Source organism: Oncorhynchus mykiss, chromosome 19 (assembly GCF_013265735.2).
Source record: "Oncorhynchus mykiss isolate Arlee chromosome 19, USDA_OmykA_1.1, whole genome shotgun sequence".
In the NCBI taxonomy this organism is placed as follows: Eukaryota; Metazoa; Chordata; class Actinopteri; order Salmoniformes; family Salmonidae; genus Oncorhynchus; species Oncorhynchus mykiss.
The window spans coordinates 41,941,104-41,961,657 of record NC_048583.1 but is presented as its reverse complement, the minus strand read 5'-3'; the positions used below and the strand labels follow the sequence as shown (position 1 = coordinate 41,961,657).

Genomic DNA, 20,554 nt, shown 5'->3' with positions numbered 1-20,554 from the left:
AGGGTAGGAAAGATGTTCCAAGTTATAACTACCATTAACTTCTAAGGCAAGAATGGGTATGCAAACCACATATTTAAAAAGTTTAAAGTCTTGGTTAAGTATTTGTGATGTGCAATTCAGTCATCATGGAATAGTATACCTTGAAAATCAGACATTTTCTTTAGGCTCTTTGGTCCTTGAAAAGTCATTGAAGTTATGGTAGCCGATTTAGAAGTTCTACTGCGCTAATAGTGCCTTCAGAAAATATTCATACCTCGACTTATTCCACATGTGGCTGAACGGCTCAATCTTGTGTAGCAACATTTGAATTTATTTTTTATTTTTACATTGGAATAAAGTAGAGACGCAGAGCTAGAAAATTGTTTATCATACAGTACAGTTGAAGAACAATGGGAAAGTAATTCTGCTTTGAAAGTTGATAAACTTGTAACCCCACTTTTGAGAAAATGGCCCTTGAATGTTTTGGTACACCTACTGGAAAGCTCTTCTTGGTCTACACCCATTCAACATTGTTTACACCATCTTAAGCTTTAGCCCCACCCATCTCTCAGGATTCACATGCGAGGCCATGTGCTAAACAGTGAGTACAACCAAAGATTTAGACTAAAAGCTAGTTTATACTATGTTATTCGACATGTCTGTATACAGTTGTCGCAGTGACATCATACATTTTTTGGGGGGCGTCCGACATCAAACTTGTCGCTATCGTTTTGAAAAAGTATAAACAAAAACAGGCTGCATGACATCAGCCTGATGGTCCAAAATAACATAACTGGTGTATTTTAACACCAATTTAGTATATGTCAATCTAGCAAACCAGGCTAAAAGCAACTTAAAAAAAAAAAAAAAAAATGGGTTTGTTTCTAGCTTGTTAGCTAGCTAGCCAGTTCAGGGATCCCAAGTTGCGCAGCGATCTAAGGCACTGCATCACAGTGCCTAAGGCGTCACAACAGACCCTGGTTGGATTCCAGGCTGTATCACAACCGGTCGTGATTTGGTGTCCCATAGGGCAGTGCACAATTGGCCCAGCGTCGTCCGGATTTGGCCGGGGTAGGCCGTCATTGTAAATAAGAATTTGTTCTTAACTGACTTGTTTAGTTAAATAAAAAAATAATTACTATATCATATAGCTGATAACACCTTAACTTTAGCTAAATTGTATTCATTATTACAGGACAATAAACTTGCAACAAGATAATGACGAGCTAATGACAGAAAATAGCTTACGGTTGTGAGTGTGACAAAATAAAAGCAGGGCATTCTACCAGAGAATTGTATAACTTGGACACTGTCTTGTTGGCCTAATGTTATATCCTAATTTGACTTTGGTGCAGATCATGTTGTTGTTCTTATTACAGTCTCTGGTAAACACACACTATATAAAATCCAATCTAAAAGTTAATTTGTCACATGGACAGGATACAAAAGCTGTAAACTGTACAGTGAACTGGTTACTTGCATAGTGGAGTCTTTTTTTGACATGTAGCTAAATAATTCACCAAAACCCCAACTCATAACGTTACCACCTTGCATGAATCTACAGGCAGCTAAAGCTAACCAACTAGCTAGGTTCAATGTTAGATAGCAAACATTAGGCTATAACTAGCAATGCAAATGGCTCTGAGATGCAAATATTACTACACAGATCATACATGTAACATTAACTAGCGAGCGAGCTAGCTAATGTTAGCAGTACACTAACTAGCACTGAACAAGTTTTTTTTGTTTGTTGTGTGTTTGTTGTGTGACTTTTTTGGTTACTACATGATTCCATACGTGTTATTTCATAGTTGAGATGTCTTCACTATTATTCTACAATGTAGAAAATAGTAAAAAGAAAAGAAAAACCCTGGAATAAGTAGGTGTCCAAACCTTTGACTGGTACTGTATGTAAATTTGATATTTATGTACTTAATTTAATAAATTTGCTAAAAATAAAAAAAAATGACTAGCGTAGATTGGGAGAGAAAAAAAAATATGCAATCCATTTTGAAATCAGGCTGTAAGACAAAATGTGGAATAAGTCAAAGGGTAAGAATACTTTAAGGCACTAATTATTATGTGATTTCATTTCTGATCCGTTTATGAGAGACAAAGGCGCTTCCATTGGTTTCACGGCGTTTCAATTTAATGATGTTGCGCTAGTCTGTTGCGGTAAAACCATGTGTGGTTATTATGAGCAAGACATCTAAATGTTGGTTCAACTTGGTTTTCCATACAAAGTGTCCCATTTTTGGTCGCTTTCTCATTTTAAAATATAATACAGTAACCCTTCAGTAACACATCTCAAATGGCGAGGCTGACTAGCTACCACATGGACAGACTTCATTAGTGTGTTTGTCGGGAGCATGCTGTCTATTTAACCAAGCAATACCCACATTATTCTGACATATTTTAGAATGTAAAAATAATGTGAATGTCAATGCATAATGACAATAGGTAGGCCTAGTCAAAAAAAGGTATTTGACTTGCCAATGTCTATGTACCTCGTATAGGCTAGTTGTTCAGCCTGCGAATTAAAGATAAATCACACACTCATCATTTGATTTCCTGTCAGATCTTGTCCCGGGCCAGTAATAAATAAATAAATAAATAAATAAATAAATAAATAAATAAATAAATAAATAAATAAATAAATAAATAAATAAATAAATAAATAAATAAATAAATAAATAAATAAATAAATAAATAAATATATATATATATATATATATATATATATATATATATATTTTTTTTTTATTAATGCAAGTAGCTTTTTAGTTGGCACTGGCCCGGTGTGCTCCTGGAAAATATACCTGAATGTGGAGCCCTGCTTTGTGTGGTGCGCGTAGGGCCTACAACTTTGTGTAGCCGTTAGCCATGCTTTGTGTAGGCTAAATGTTGTCAGGTAGATGGAAAGGCAATACAAATTTAACTTCAAAGTAGCCTGCGCCTTCCTGGCAGAATCATAATTATTTGCATCAATCCAGTGGCCATTTGTTTTGAAACTCCATCCTAAGTGCACTACAGAAACACCGCTGGCCAAACAACTGTCTGGAGTTTACCTGAATTAAAGGCTAACAACAAAAAATCTAAATTTCTCAGATTTTTCCCAGACCTCAAAATGGTCCCCTGATGTGGTTAAATTTTTTATTTTATTAAACTAGGCAAGTCAGTTAAGAACAAATTCTTATTTACATTGACAGCCTACCGCGGCCGACCCTAATGACGCTGGGCCAATTGCGCGCCGCCCTGTGGGAGATGTGGGTACGCAGACCAACGGAGTCACTGCTGCCCCTCATGAGTTCCGATGTTTTGTGGCCCCCACCCCTGCTCTAGAGGACTTTGCACAAAAAAAAGAGAAAAAAATACACATGTAACTTTGATATCCGTAATAAATATATTTTGCACATTATTTTAAGTGTCTTTTCTTTGCTGTTACAGTAAATCTATCCTAATTAAAGAACACAAAGGCATGCTCATTTAAAAATGCGGCTAGTCATTCTTAGCCTGGTTCTATATGGAATGAAGGAACATTATGGGACAGAGGCCAGATCATGATCAATTATTATATTTATTTAAAAGATTGTGCGACCTAATCATGTGCTGGTGCCACCAACTGAAAAGGTTGGTAGCACCAGTGCCGCCAGTAGAAAAGGTTAGTGTAGAACCCTGAGTGCAGGGGACACAGGCCACACATATAGGTTTGAAATGCAAAATGCTTTTAACAGATGCTCTATACATGAAATTCACAAAGCACCAAACACCAGAGAAATGACTGATGTATTATTTCGTTCTCTCTCCATAAATGTTTAATAACACCTTACAATGAAAGCACTGCAAGGCCACACTTTTCTTCCGGATTTTTTGTTGTTGTTGAAAAAAAGTCTAGGTGGTTGTGCCTGAAGCACAATGAAATGTTGCCCAAGGAGGATAGCTACGAAGCACTGCTGAATGAGAGTAACATCTACAATGGTAAAGACAGACCATTAATAATCAATGTCCCACCAAAACAGGCTCGGAAACTCATCACTAAGAAAAATTCAGATTAAAGTGCTTTTCTTAGCCCCATGGGGGTATTACTACACCACCAGTGTTATAGGAGCTAATACGTGGACACACACATGACATCTATGGCACATAGCTACATGATAATTTCAACAAAAGCTGTGTAGTGAAGGCCTACTTACTGTATAGCAGGCAGTTGCGTAAAAATGTTAGAAACATTTCTACTGACGTTTTGGATTTTCCTAAAATGGGTCAATGTGAGATGTTTACTGAATTAAGGAGTTTTAAATTCCCTAAAACGGCATTTATATCTAAAATGAGAGAGAACATACTTTATAACTTTCATTATGTGAGTAGTCAGTCAGTTCACCTGGCAAACAATGGATGCTGTGAGAATTCTACAAAACCGCAGTAAACCAATCTGTTTTCACTAAATGTCAATAATGTGGTCCTTAAAATACATAAATCATTTGAAAACAATGTGGCAGTTGTTACCCATGTCTAAAAATCCCAATACTGTCTGTTATGATATTTAGGCGTTATACAGGCCAAATGTAAAGCAAGTGCCATGCTAAGAACGTTCAAATCTGTGGGACATCTCTTTTTGTGAAACCTGCAAAAATCAGTGTGTTCAGATTTGCTCTTTGTGATGGGTATTCTTCAACATAGATTAAGATTAATGTGACATTGTATTGCCAGGTATGGGGTCAAATCAGCTTCTAAAGCCCATTGAGCGTGAGGTGACACTGTTGAGAAAGATTAAAACTTCAGTGCGGAAGCCAACACTGAGACTAGCGCACAGAGGATGGGTCCCGTGAGCGCACGCGGAATGTGGTCAAATGAGCAGAGGGTGGTTGCGCAAACACAACATCCCCAAATGGATTTCTCTTCTCACTAAAAATAAATTCTTGCTCTTGCAACTGCAATAGTTGTATTATTATGCTTAGATCCCCGACAGTGCCATTGCATTTTGGTACACCAGAATTACATTCATTTCCAATGAAACCCTGCATTTGCCTTGCAGCATTGCGTTGCAGAGGCAGTTGCAGTGTGGTGCATATGTTGGATTTAGCGAACATAGAGTCAAACTGTATGCGTAGACGGCTTGACAGAAATGGTATCAGAAGGGGAATTTTGAACTTTTGTTGCATACATATCCAGATGATGCTGCGTACTATTTCGCGCAAGAACGCTGTCGGTGTGATCGAAGGGTTACAGGGGAAAATTCTAGACAATGAACATAGTAGTCACTAGTTAACACCGCTTCAAATTCTTAATTATTATGGCTAAACCACACCTATTTCGACATGTTCTCTTAAAATCAGATTGTATAACTAACCTTATGCTAACCTTATGCCTAACCATGATTTTAAATTAAAACCAAAAAGTTTGTTTTTGTTTTAATACATTTTTGGGATGCAGCCAATTGACTGTGGCTGAGTTATTTAATGGAAATCGTATTTTGACAGTGAAAGGCAATGGTGGTGATGTAGGGACAATGGCCGACGATAAAAAGGTATAGTTTTTCAGTAGAGAACCTAACCAACCAACTATGATTTCAATATTAAAATTGGTAGTAACTTGGTCTTCTTTTATTAAAGCAGGCTATTGATTAGGCAAGCTAGGTTAACGTCAGCTAGCTAGGAAGTTAACTAATTAGCTAACATTTAAGCACATAGCTAGCTAAGTTTGTAATTACACTCCAAAAGGTCAATGCTAATGTGGCTATCATAATTCGTCTGTGAAAAGCACACTTCTCCAGCATGCCAGTGGCCATCAAAGGTGTGCAGGGTAGCCTAGTGGTTAGAGCGTTGGACTAGTAACCGGAAGGTTGCAAGTTCAAACCCCCGAGCTGACAAGGTACAAATCTGTCGTTCTGCCCCTGAACAGGCAGTTAACCCACTGTTCCTAGGCCGTCATTGAAAATAAGAATTTGTTCTTAACTTCTTGGAGATTTCCACTTTTGGATAAATAGCGTGCACAATTTCAACTTCCTGCTACTCATGCCAGGAATATATTATATGCATATATGCATATGATTAGTAGGTGTGGATAGAAAACACTCTGAAGGAAAAACTGTTCAGAATAAAACAATTATTTTCCTCTGACTGTTCCCTCAGTTGTCTTTGCCAAGGGAAATTAGATAGCGCCCATTTTACAGTTCCTACGACTTCCACAGGATGTCACCAGTCTTTGGAATTGGGTTGAAGTTAATCATTGGTGAAACAAAGAAGAGGCACATCATGGAACAACGTTACACTGTTGAGAGTTACGCAAGAGGGAAAAAGGGGCATGTTTTGTTTACTTTCTCTATCGAATAAAGTTTGCCCCGTCTACAATTTGATCGATTATTAACGCTTAAAAATACCTAAAGTTGTATTACAAAAGTAGTTTGAAATATTTTGGCAAAGTTTATAGGCAACTTTTGAAATGTTTTGGAGTGACGTTGTGTTTTGGAAAGCTGTTTTTTTTCCGGATCAAACCTGCTTTATAAATGGACATTTTGGGTATACATGGACGGAATTAATCGAAAAAAAAGGACCAATTGTGATGTTTATGGGACATATTGGAGTGCCAACAAAGAATCTCGTCAAAGGTAATGCATGTTTTATATTTTATTTCAGCGTTTTGTGTAGCGCCGGCTACGCTAATTATTTTGTTTACAACTCGTTCAGGTGGTTCAGGGGGGGTGCATGCTATCAGATAATAGCTTCTCATGCTTTCGCCGAAAAGCATTTTTAAAATCTGACATGTTGGCTGGATTCACAACGAGTGTAGCTTTAATTGAGTACCCTGCATGTGTGATTTAATGAAAGTTTGAGTTGTATCGCTTTTTATTTGAATTTGGCGCTATGCATTTCCCGAGGCTATTGGCCACTTGAGACGCTAGCGTCTCACTATCCCTAAGAGTTAACTGACTTGCCTGGTTAAAAAAGGTAAAATAAAAATAAATTTGCCCACCGAAGTCAGTTACAACACCGAACTGCAGTCAGGTCAAGACCCTGGTGAGGACAAAGAGCACGCTGATTAGCTTCCCTGAGACGGTTTGACAGTTTGTGCAGAAATGCTTTCATCAACTGTCCAGGTGGCTGGTCTCAGACGATCCCGCAGGGGACGAAGCCTGATGTGGAGGTCCTGGGCAGGCATGGTTAGATGTGGTCTGTGGTTGCGAGGCCGGTTGGATGTACTGCCAAATTCTCTAAAATGACATTGAGGCGGCTAAATGGTAGAGAAATTAACATTCAAGTCTCTGGCAAGAGCCCTGGTGGCACGCCAATTGCATGCTCCCTCAACTTGTGGCATTGTGTTGTGATAAAACTGCACATTTTAGCCTTTTGTCCCCCCGCACAAGGTGCATCTGTGTAATGATCATGCTGTTTAATCAGCCTCTTGATATGCCACACCTGTCAGGTGGATGGATTATATTGGCAAAGGAGAAATGCTCACAGGGATAGACACATTTGTGCACCAATACATCTTGTTTTTATTTTGGTTCAGTGTACATGGGCAATATTGTAAGCTGCTAACTGCACACTTTGAGATGGTCTATGTGAAATGCAGATTTTATAACTTTTACTCTGGCAGTTTTGTGCAGTTACAATAAAAGAGAATGACCTCTAACCATCTTCTCTTTCTCCATTCCCTCTCTTCATACAGGCCCACTTTCACTATGTGGTGGGGAAGTTGTTCTGTCCTTAGCTGACAGTGATAGCAGATACAGGATCCACTCTGTTCTGAGTACCTAGGCTCTCTATACACAGCGCACTGGGTCTTCCTGCAGGTAACAATGACTTCGATCAAATCACCTCAATAACTTAATCATTAGTGGTACTGAGTGTTCCTGTAATTGCATTGACGCTGTACGAAGGCATTGTTATTAGGACATTTGTCACATTGAGAGGATGACGTTATTGACTTTCACCAACTGCTTTCTATTTGATTAGAAATATTGTTCTATACAGAGGACGGTTCTATATAGAATTTGTACAAGTACCTTATGTAATTGGATAGCTCTCCACGAGGGTTGGGCATGAAATGACAGCAGGCTGTTCAATACTGGGCCCTACTGACTGACGAGTGGCGTGAACGGGTACAGCTCGACTCAGTACGTTATCACTTATTTAGCTAAATTATTATCCTTAGTTGCTTCTTTTGATACACCAACAGTCTTTAAAAATCAACTGTTACACCTTGAATGCAACATCTCAACTCTGTCCTATGCCATTTCCTGACTGTTTTTACTCTCGCCCTCACGAGACAGGTCAGTGTGTGTGTAGAGAACATACGTCTGACAAGGTGGAGTCCGGCTTTTACTGCACCGCCCTGGACCACTACGAGGCAGAGGACGCCAAGTTGACAGGTGAGTCACCTTTGACCTTGACGCAACTTTCTTAAAGGCTTTTGGGGTCATGAGTGTTCCAACTCATCATGTGCCTTACAGAACTCGGCACATATGTAGCCCTCCACCTTCCTCGGTGGAATCCTGACCAGGGGTATCAAACTCCAATGCCTACGTACCAGTTGTGTTGGCGTAGTTACCAAACCAGTTGAAGGTGGTGATGTGTCGCAGTGGGACCAACAAACAGCCACTGTGCCATCACCATGCCAGATGACGACAACCAAATAATATTCCTCCATCCTGGATCACGATAAAGACACACCTAGTCTCTAACTCTCTATATGTTTGTTGAATATGAGCAAGTGAGTAGTGGGTTTGTATATGCAAGCGCGTGTGTATGACACGTTGTGTATAGATAGTCGTGGCCAAAAGTTGAGAATGACACAAATATTAATTTTCACAAAGTCTGCTGCCTCAGTTTGTATAATGGCAATTTGCATATACTCCAGAATGTTATGAAGAGTGATCAGATGAATTGCAAAGTCCCTCTTTGCCATGCAAATGAACTGAATCCCCCAAAAACATGTCCACTGCATTTCAGCCCTGCCACAAAAGGACCAGCTGACATCATGTCAGTGATTCTCTCGTTAACACAGGTGTGAGTGTTGACGAGGACAAGGCTGGAGATCCCTCTCATGCTGATTGAGTTTGAATAATAGACTGGAAGTTTCAAAAGGAGGGTGGTGCTTGGAATCATTGTTCTTCCTCTGTCACCCATGGTTACCTGCAAGGAAACACGTGCCATCACCATTGCATTGCACAAAAAGGGATTCACAGGCAAGGATATTGCTGCCAGTAAGATAGCACCTAAATCAACCATTCATCGGATCATCAAGAACTTCAAGGCGAGCGGTTCAATTGTTGTGAAGAAGGCTTCAGGGCGCCCAAGAAAGTGCAGCAAGCGCCAGGACCGTCTCCTAAAGTTGATTCAGCTGCGGGATCGGGGCACCACCAGTAAAGAGCTTGCTCAGGAATGGCAGCAGGCAGGCGTGAGTGCATCTGCACGCACAGTGAGGCGAAGACTTTTGGAGGATGGCACGGTGTCAAGAAGGGCAGCAAAGAAGCCAAATCTCTCCAGGAAAAACATCAGGGACAGACTGATATTCTGCAAAAGGTACAGGGATTGGACTGCTGAGGACTGGAGTAAAGTCATTTTCTCTGATGAATCCCCTTTCTGATTGTTTGGGGCATCCGGCAAAAGGTTGTCCGGAGAAGACAAGGTGAGCGCTACCATCAGTCCTGTGTCATGCCAACAGTAAAGCATCCTGAGACCATTCATGTGTGGGGTTGCTTCTCAGCCAAGGGAGTGGGCTCACTCACAATTTTGCCTAAGAACACAGATCAGTGTTAAGGCAGGGATAGACTACACCGTTTGTCTGAGCTTGCCCCTCTACTCTGCACTCAGTGATGCAGTCCCCATACACACTCATCAACTCGGTTAGTCCTCCCCACTAATTACATCTTCTGTCCTCTATAGATTGTGCTGATACCCCACTAAGAACCTGGAGATCTTCACTGGTTCTGAGGGAGGTGACGTGGCCACCAACAGTGCCTGGGACACATTCCAGTGTCACCACTGTCTGGAGAACAGCTAGAGCGTAGTTATGACCCCTCCAGAGACATCTGCCGCTACTTTATCTTCAGCGTGCCAGCTCTGCTGCATCACAGAGCTAAAGGTATGGCACCGCACTCCAAACAGTCATGTAGGACTGCTTTAATCAAATTAAACATACTTGTATGCTCATTTAAAAAGTAAGCGCCAAAAGTATTGCCACAGTGACTTTTTTTTGTTCGTTTTGGCATTGAAATTATACAATGACTATGAAGTTAAAGTCTTGACTGTCATACGTTCAAATTAAAGCTTTTCATCTATATCGGGTGAACAGTTCAGAAATTATAGCACTTATTGTACATTGTCCCGCCATTTTAGGGGACCAATGGTATTGGGACAAATTCACGTATGTGTATTAAAGCAGTCAAAAGATTAGTATTTGGACCTATATTCTTAGCACACAACGACTGACTACATAGCGTGTGACTACACATTTGTTGGATGCATTTGCTGTTACATGTCCTAATAATTCGAAAGATTGCTCAGAAAACCAGGTGTTTTTTTCCCCGATTATGACGTTAAGGCAATTAAGATAAGCAGAGTAAGGTGCTTACATGACTAATGCCCCACAACCTTTTGCCATAAAATAATTGCGCTAGAGGGGATGGCCGCCGTTTTACGGGCTCCTGACCAATTGTGCTATTTTTGTGTGATTTCTTTCAAATGATCCTAACTTTGTCATCAATAGTTGGCACTATGGTTGAATATTTTCCCAGTATTTTACAGATGTTTCATCCCGAGAACAAATCACTTCCCGAGAACAAATAGGCTGGATTTGAAATACATTTCAAACCTGATGCTACCTGAGCCTGATGAGCTATATATTAAATACATTTTGGAAGCCCTACATTAAAATACATTTTATGCTCACAAGTCCAAAAAATACTAAATTATTGTTTCATTATCCAATACATATGATATAGGCTACTGCACATAATGCATGAAAAAAAAAACATAAAAGCCCATAGATGTAGCTAGCTATATGCCCTCTTGGGTAAATCAATTAAAAAAGCTCCAGTAGGGTAATCTTTTTTAGTGGGAATGATATTACTATTATATAGACTGGTTTTTCAGACCTCCTTCAAATGATGATGAAGTTGGGAGAGAACATGCAAATCTGGTGCAGCACAAGTATAGGCTAGCGAATTTGATTTTACATTTTGAAATATAATAGGGCCTATTTCTATAATTAGTAGTAGGCTGACTCATACCTTTCATAATATTTCCCCTAATGTTGTTATAGCCTACCCCCTCTTTCTCACAACAGTTAAATGAAATAAGTTGTCCTCATCTTCATCATTCTAATGACATGCTTAATATAATATAGTTGGTCTAGAATTAGATAAGTGAAAGCAGTCTCTCTTCACTAACATTGAATGGTTATGGGTCTGAATAAATAACGGTCATAGCCTACCGCCATCGGGCGTTGGCAATTCTTTCAAACTTCCCGTAAGTTCTATTGGCCGCTATATTTGACATTCAGCAAACAAGAGCTTGCATCCCTCGTCGAATGGTCTATTGGTATAAGAACTGCAGACTGAAGCATTTATTTGGGCTGCAATTTCTGAGGCTGGTAACTCTAATGAACTTATCCTCTGCAGCAGAGGTAACTCTGGGTCTTCCTTTCCTGTGGCGGTCCTCATGAGAGCCAGTTTCATCATAACGCTGGATCCTTTTTGCGACTGCACTTGAAGAAACTTTCAAAGTACTTGAAATGTTCCTTATTGACTGACCTTCATGTCTTAAAGTAATGGACCGTCATTTCTCTTTCCTTATTTGAGCTGTTCTTGCCATAACATGGACTTGGTATTTTACCAAACAGGGCTATCTTCTGTATACCACCCATACCTTGTCACAACACAACTGACTGGCTCAAACTCATTAACGAAAGAAATTCCACAAATTAACTTTTAACAAGGCACACCTGGCACACCTGAAACCTATGTGAGAATGCTGTTCATTGACTACAGCTCGGCATTCAACACCATAGTACCCTCCAAGCTCGTCATCAAGCTCGAGACCCTGGGTCTCGATCCCGCCCTGTGCAAACTACCTGCCCTCCAGGACACCTACACCACCCGATGTTACAGGAAGGCCATAAAGATCATCAAGGACATCAACCACCCGAGCCACTGCCTGTTCACCCCGCTACCATCCAGAAGGCGAGGTCAGTACAGGTGCATCAAAGCTGGGACCGAGAGACTGAAAAACAGCTTCTATCTCAAGGCCATCAGACTGTTAAACAGCCACCACTAACATTGAGTGGCTGCTGCCAACATACTGACTCAACTCCAGCCACTTTAATAATAGGAATTGATGGGAAATGTAAATATATCACTAGCCACTTTAAACAATGCTACCTTATATAATGTTACTTACCCTACATTATTCATCTCATATGCATACGTATATACTGTACTCTATATCATTGACTGTATCCTTATGTAATACATGTATCACTAGCCACTTTAACTATGCCACTTTGTTTACATACTCATCTCATATGTATATACTGTACTCGATACCATCTACTGTATCTTGCCTATGCTGCTCTGTACCATCACTCATTCATATATCCTTATGTACATATTCGTTATCCCCTTACACTGTGTACAAGACAGTAGTTTTGGAATTGTTAGTTAGATTACTTGTTGATTATTCCTGCGTTGTCGGAACTAGAAGCACAAGCATTTCGCTACACTCGCATTAACATCTGCTAACCATGTGTATGTGACAAATAAAATTTGATTTGATTTGATTTAATTGAAATGCATTCCAAATGACCTCATGAAGCTGGTTGAGAGAATGCCAAGAGTGTGCAAAGCTGTCATCAAAGTGTGGCTACTTTGAAGAATCTCAAATATATTTTAATTTGTTTAACACTTTTTTGGTTACTACATGACTCCATGTGTGTAATTTCATAGTTTTGATGTCTTCACTAATATTCTACAATGCAGAAAATAGTAAAAAAAGAAAGAAAGAAAAACCCTAGAATGAGTAGGTGTGTCCAGTAAATAACAAACACGGTTAGAAATTGGTAACATCATGTTTCAATGCTTTATGCACTGATAGTGTCATATCTAATAGATTTTTTGGACAGCAATTAATTGTCTACTTGTATGTCTGTTCTTTATGTATTTCAGATTCAATCTGCTGATGCCCAAAATGTCAGAGGTGTCCAGCAGGCCAAGGCCAGGAAATACTCCAGTACTGCGAGGGAGGATGCTGTTATCCGTTTCTGTGGCTTCCTGCATGACACACTAACACACCTGAGCAACCTGTCTGCAGAGGGCCGCCATCACCATAGCAGAAGCCCACAGCTCCTCAACACAGGCAGTACTTAAAAAGTACAAAACTAGGTATGTTTATTTAAGCTGCAATAAGAAATACTTAACTTAAAATAATTAAGAGAAAGGATGACATCAATAAGAGAGGGAGAGAGAGTGAGTGAGTGTGTCATAAAGGACAATTCTGAAAGGATGGTAAAATTAGCCTTTTATCATCAGAGATGGGCCCATGATGAAGGCCACAACGATTTTCGCTGAACAGAGGTGACAGCAAGACCCTCGTCACCTCACAAGACAAAACGCTTGACGGGCTAGTCGAGAGTATGAGTGACAGGTTCCAGGACGCCAGTGTTACGGGTCCTGTGTGCCACCAAGCTGGTCAGCTTCACCAACTGGCCAGAGTCAGGAGATGCAGCAGATTACTTTATGTTTTATATTAAAGGGCAGTTAGGCTCAGGTTCATCATCATATTTTTATAGTTTGAGAATTAAAACTGCATGATGCTCGTTGTAATGTATACAGTAATTCTAGATTTTGGTGACACTGAAATGGAAACTCTGGTGGACCACTACAAGCCTGTTGAGACCTCTGGCATCCATGTTGAAAGGATCCCTGACCAGTGGACTGTCCTGAAGGTGCTGATGTACTAAGAGCCACAGTCCCTGCAGAAGATGTCCTGGTTCCGTGTCAACAGAGGCCATCAGCAGTCCTGCCCTGATTTCCGCCATTGGTTGAACTGGTCCTGTCCTTCCCTGCCTCCTCAGATGAATGTGAAAGAGGTTTTAATACCATGAAACAGGTGAAAACCGATTGGCGGTCCAACCTAAAGTCTGATACACTGTCAGATCTCCTTATGGTACAGCTGTCCTCTCCAGAGATCAGGGAGTATGATCCAATAAAAGCTGTGACGCTGTGGCACCAGGACTCTGTCAGGAGTAGGAGGCCAGACTTCATGGACCGTGCAGAGGGTGATTGCGGTGGAGTGAGGAGTCTGATGAGGTTTAAGTTGATTAAGCATCTGATAGGTTTACAAAACCTAATTTACTATTATGTTGGATTCATAAGTACATATAATAGCAAATACTTCAGTAGAAGTTTGAGTTGAAGACTTCTTAAGTTGTATTCAGGCTTGGAAATTAAATCGAGCCACAGCAAAAATAACCAGCATCTGATAAGTCTCTATTTTACCTGTATTTTTTCAGGGTATTTCTACTCAAAGTAAAGGATTTGTAGACCTGCTTCCCCTTTGTATCAGGAGAGCACCAGTTCTATGTCCACTGCACTTCTCATAATTGTATCTTACCATTGTTGTTGCCCTGTTTTGACTTCCATGTACGCATATTCATTGTATCTGATATGTTTGGTTTATTTCATTGTGTGCCCACTGTTTGGCATTTTTTCACTATGTATAGTAGGACTTTTGGTCAACTACAGTTGTTTTTAAAATGTGCTCTACAATGTGCTCTTGATTTGATTAACCGTTGATCAATATAATAACAATTTTGTTTCAAATTTTGCTCTGGCCTCCTCTTTAAGTTTGTAATCAACATAATACCTTATCTCAATGAAACGTACTGAAATTAATGTATATGTGACACAAAAAGAAATGTAAAAAATATGATTGGCTGGTGGATTTTCTCATCTACCAGTCCCCTTGGCAGATAAGCTAAAAAGTAAATTTCGTACATTTCCCAACCAGAAGCCATGGATTACAGGCAAACATCCTCACCAAGCTAAAGGCTAAAGCTGCCGCTTTCAAAGAGTGGGACACTAATCTAAGAAACCCCGCTGTGCACTCAGCCAAACCATCAAACAGGCAAAATAATCAATACAGCACTAAGATTGAGTCCTACTACACCGGCTCCAACGCTCGGCGAGAATGAGGCAGGGTTTTAAAAATATTACGGACTACAAAGGGAAACCCAGCCACGAGCTTCCCAGTAACGCGAGCCTACCAGACGAGCTAAATTACTTCATTGCTCGCTTCGAGGTAACATTGAAGCATGCATGAGAGCACAAGCTATCCCGGACGACAATGTGATCGCGCTCTCAGTAGCCGATGTGAGCAAGACCTTTAAACTAGACAACATTCACAAAGCCACGGGGCCAGACCGATTACCAGGACGTGTACTCAAAGCATGCACAGACCAACTTGCAAGTGCCTTCACTGACATTTTCAACCTCTCCCTGTCGGAGTCTGTAATACCTATATGTTTCAAACACACCACCATAGTCCCTGTGCCCAAGAAAGTGAAGGTAACCTGCCTGAATGATTACCGCCCGTGGGTAGCCATGAAGTGCTATGAAAGGCTGGTCATGGCTCACACCAACATGTCAGAAACCCCAGACCCACTCCAATTTGCATACCACCCCAACAGATCCACAGACGGGGCAATCTCAATCGCACTCCACACTGCCCGTTCCCACCTGGACAAAAGGAACATCTACAGTGGCTTGCAAAAGTATTCACCCCACTTGGCATTTTTTTTTCTATTTTATTGCCTTATAACCTGGAATTCAAATGTATAATTTGATTTACACAACATGCCTACCACTGTGAAGATGCAAAATAATTGTTTTTATTGTGAAACAAACAAGACAAAAAAACTGAAAACTTAAGCGTGCAATACTATTCACCCCCCCTAAAGTCAATACTTTGTAGAGCCACCTTTTGCAGCAATTACAGCTGCAAGTCTCCTGGGGTGTCTCTATAAGCTTGGCACATCTAGCCACTGGAATTTTTGCCCATTCTTCAACGCAAAACTGCTTCAAGTTGGATGGGTTCCGCTGGGGTACAGCAATCTTTAAGTCACAGTTTCTCAATCGGATTGAGGTCTGGGCTGTGACTAGGCCATTCCAATACATTTAAATGTTTCCCCTTAAACCACTCAAGTGTTGTTTTAGCAGTATGCTTAGGGTCATTGTCCTGCTAGGTGGTGAACCTCCGTCCCAGTCTCAAATCTCTGGAAGACTGAAACAGGTTTCCCCTCAAGAATTTCCCTGTATTTAGCACCATCCATCATTCCTTCAATTCTGACCAGTTTCACAGTTTCTTCTGGACACTCTTTCATAAAGCCCAGCTCTGTGGAGTGTATGGCTTAAAGTGGTCCTATGGACAGATACTCCAATCTCCGCTGTGGAGCTTTGCAGCTCCTTCGGGGTTATCTTTGGTCTCCTTATTGCCCCTCTGATTAATGCCCTCCTTGCCTGGTCCGTGAGTTTTGGTGGGCGGCCCTCTCTTGGCAGGTTTGTTGTGGTGCCATATTCTTTCCATGTTTTAATAATGGATTTAATAGTGCTCCGTGGGATGTTTGAAGTTTTAGATATTTTTTTATAACCCAACCCTGATCTGTACAGCTCTAAAACTTTGTCCCTGACCTGTTTGGAGAGCTCCTTGCTTGGTGGTGCCCCTTGTTTAGTGGTGTTGCAGACTCTGGGGCCTTTCAGAACAGGTGTATATATACTGAGATCATGTGACACTTAGATTGCACACAGGTGGACTTTAATTATGTGACTTCTGAAGGTAATTGGATGTACCAGATCTTATTTAGGATCTTCATAGCAAAGGGGGTGAATGCATATGCACGCACCACTTTTCCATATTTTAATTTATTCCACTTCACCAATTTGGACCATTTCGTGTATGTCCATGACATGAAATCCATTCAAAATTACAGGTTGTAATGCAACAAAATAGGAAAAACACAAAGGGGATGAATACTTTTGCAAGGACCTGTATGTGAGAATGCTGTTCATTGACTACAACTCAGCAATCAACATCAGTGCCCACAAAGCTCATCACTAAGGACCCTGGGACTAAACACCTCCCTCTGCAACTAGATCCTGGCGGGCCACCCCCCAGGTGGTAATGGTAGGCAGCAACAAATTTGCCACGCTGATCCTCAACACTGGCGCCCCTCAAGGGTGTGTGCTTAGTCCCCTCCTGTACTCTCAGTTCAACCGACTGCATGGCCAACACGACTCCAACACAATCATTTAGTTTGCTGATGACACAACAGTGGTAGGCCTGATCACCAACAACGAGACAGCCTATAGGGAGGTCAGACACCTGACAGTGTGGTGCCAGAACAACAACCTCTCCCTCAATGTGAGCAAGACAAAGGAGATGATCGTGGATTATAGGAAACGGAGGTCCAAACAGGCCCCCCATTCACACTGACGGGGCTGAAGTGGAGCAGTTCGAGAGTTAAGTTCATTGGTGTCGAGAGTCAAGTTCCTTGGTGTCCACATCACCAACGAAGTGTCATGGTCAAACACACCAAGACAGTCATAAAGAGGGCACGGCAACACCTTTTCCCCCTCAGGAGACTGAAAAGATTTGGCATGGGTCACCAGATCCTCAAAATGTTCTATAGCTGCACCATCGAGAGCACTGGTTGCATCACCACCTGGTATGGCAACTGCTCAGCATCTGACCGTAAGGGCCACCAACAAATTGTCAAAGACTCCAGTCATCCAAGTCATAGACTGTTCTCTCTGCTACCACACAACAAGCGGTACCAGAGGGCCAATTCTAGGACCAAAAGGCTCCTTAACAGCTTCTACACCTAAGCCATAAGACTGCTGAACAATTAATCAATTGGCCACCAGGACTATTTACATTGACCCCCCCCCCCTTTGTTTTTACACTGCTGCTCACCGTTTATTAATTATGCAGTCACTTAACAAATTACCTCGACTAACCTGTACCACACATTGACTCGGTACTGGTACTGGTATATAGCCTCGTTATTGTTATGTAATTTTCTTGTGTTGCTTTATTATTTATTTATTTATATTTTTTTCACTAGATTATTTAGTAAATATTTCCTTAACTCTATTTATTGAAATGCATTGTTGGTTAAAGACTTAAGGACTAAACCCTGGGATTAAACACCTCCCTCTGCAATTGGATCCTGGACTTTGACAGGCCACCCGCAGGTGGTGAGGGTAGGCAACAACACATCCGCCATGCTGACCCTCAACACACAGGCCCCTCAGGAGTAGGTGCTTAGGACTGTGTAGCCACACCCAACACCATCATTAAGTTTGCTGATGACACAACCGTGGTTGGCCTGATCACCAAAGACGATAAGACAGCCTACAGGGAAGAGGTCAGAGACCTAGCAGTGTGGTGCCAGGACAACAACCTCTCCCTCAATGTCAGCAAGACAAAAGGAGCTGATCATGACTACAGGAAACGGAGGGCCGCGCATGCCCCTATTCAAATCAACAGGGCTGTAGAGGAGACCGTCAAGATTCAAGTTCCTCAATTTCCACATCACTAAGGACCAATCATTGTCCAAACACACCAACACGTGAAGAGGGCACAACAACACTTCTTCCCCCTCAGGAGGATGAAAAAAAAAAAATTGGTATTGGCCCTCAGATACTCTACAGCTGTACCATTGAGAGAATCTTGACTGGCTGTTTCACTGCTTGGTTTAGCAACTGCTCTGCATCCAACTGCAAGGCACTACAGCCGGTAGTGTGTACGGCCCAGTACATCACCGGGGACTGAGCTCCCTGTCATCCAGGACCTCTATACCAGGTGGTGTCAGAGGAAGGCCCTAATTGTCAAAGACTCTAGCCACCCAAGTCACAGTCTGTACTATCTGCGATCACCCAGCACCAGAGTGCCAAGTCTGGAACCAAAAGACTCCTGAACAGTTTCTACCCCAAAGCCATAAGACTACTTTAAAGTTATTAAACGGCTACATTGACTTTCTGCTATTCGCCACCTACCTACATGTACATAGCTGGTACTTCAAGCAATCACCTAACCAAACCTACATATTACCTCAACCACCTTATTTTATTGTCTCACTATTTTCTTACCAATTTGTCAATTTTCTTACTTTTTAACTGCATTGTTGGGTAAGGGCTCGTAAGCGGTTCAAGGTAAAGTCCACACTTTTCGTATTCATCGCATGTGTCAAATAAACGTTTATTTGAATTAGTTTAATATCCAATTATTAGTGTGCATGTAAGTTAACCCTATTGTCAACAGCTAAATCGAAGTTAAGCATGAATATTTATTCACAGAAAAAATATTTAACTCCAGCCCGTGTTTTCTGTGCAGGAAAAAAGTTCTGACGTTCACAAACATAGCTTCGACTTTTTCACCTAGCCTACAAAATGTCAGCTAGCTAAACTGGTTGACTTTAGAAAATACACAAGCCTTTCTCCAACTTACCCTAATACTACCAGCTCCCCGTATTTTATTGGGTCTTTAGTCGGGCCGCAGTGTTCCTCCTGGCTTTGCGAAAACATTAGGCTTTTTCTTGCTTCTATGGACAGCAGGCGCCCCTCAATCTCAATGCACTCGCCCAAATTCAAAAGGAAACGATCATAGGAAATTCACTTCAAAGGGTGTAAGCAGCTGCCATTTCACACAATATCACGTCGTATACGTCTTTACAACCATATAGAGCCGTCTTATTTTTTAAAAAATTAATCGAATATAATTATTTTTGTGTTAGATATGTTACAAGCAGATCGTAATTAACGCAATTTGCCAGTTCAACCCGCTCTAAAAGCGGATGCATAACCAGTCAGGCACAGGGGTGGACCATACCATTCAGCAGTCCTTTACTTTAAACAGGGGGGACCTTTAGACAAATTCCTCTCATCACTTTTTTTGGACTCATTTATTTACACAACACTTTATCGATGTAAGCTGATATCGGGATATTATATTTTATTTTTCATCATTTGATTTCTATAATACATCTTAGTCAAATAAATACGAGAAATTAGAACAGACGTCCCTTGTTCTATATCTCACATGGGCATGGCTAGAATGAGGCGGCACCTTCTATTATGTAAACAAAGAGTACTATCTGGCTATTCTTAAAGGGATCATCATAGCTTTCACATTTCACACTGCCACGTTCATATCATTTAGAAAGAACAGAACGTTTGAAACCCACACGTTCTTAGGCCAATTTTTCTAATTTTCAGACCATAATAGCGTAGACTTAGATGAGACCTGTCCTATTATGGGCAGGGGGTCCAAGACGATTCCTATAGCTTGCAGAGCGCACCTATGAATGATTATTCTTTAGGCTGTCCACAAGGTGAGTATCCCAAAAACGCATAAATTTATGCCGGGATTTCTTCTCACGTGGACAGAAGTAGGTGGGGGTGCAAATGACTATGTCTAAACATATTGACTGATTATCAGAATGCAGCATAAAACTGAGCAGTCAAAATGATATCCTCTCGGTTTTGTGTTGAGAGCAAGTGATGCAAATGTAAATATTG

The 20,554-nt window shown here is 41.0% G+C and overlaps 1 protein-coding gene across 1 annotated transcript in view; it reads right to left on the bottom strand.

Moving 5' to 3' along the window:
• The window catches only part of LOC110497886 (E3 ubiquitin-protein ligase pellino homolog 2), a 42,288-nt gene extending 22,434 nt beyond the window's left edge, over positions 1-19,854 (bottom strand). The window contains exon 1 of the mRNA XM_021574336.2: positions 19,485-19,854. Coding sequence (XP_021430011.1) covers positions 19,485-19,561 — 77 coding nt within the window. The 5' untranslated portion in view covers positions 19,562-19,854. The remainder of the gene's footprint in view (positions 1-19,484) is intronic.
• Between the last annotated feature and the right edge of the window lie 700 nt (positions 19,855-20,554).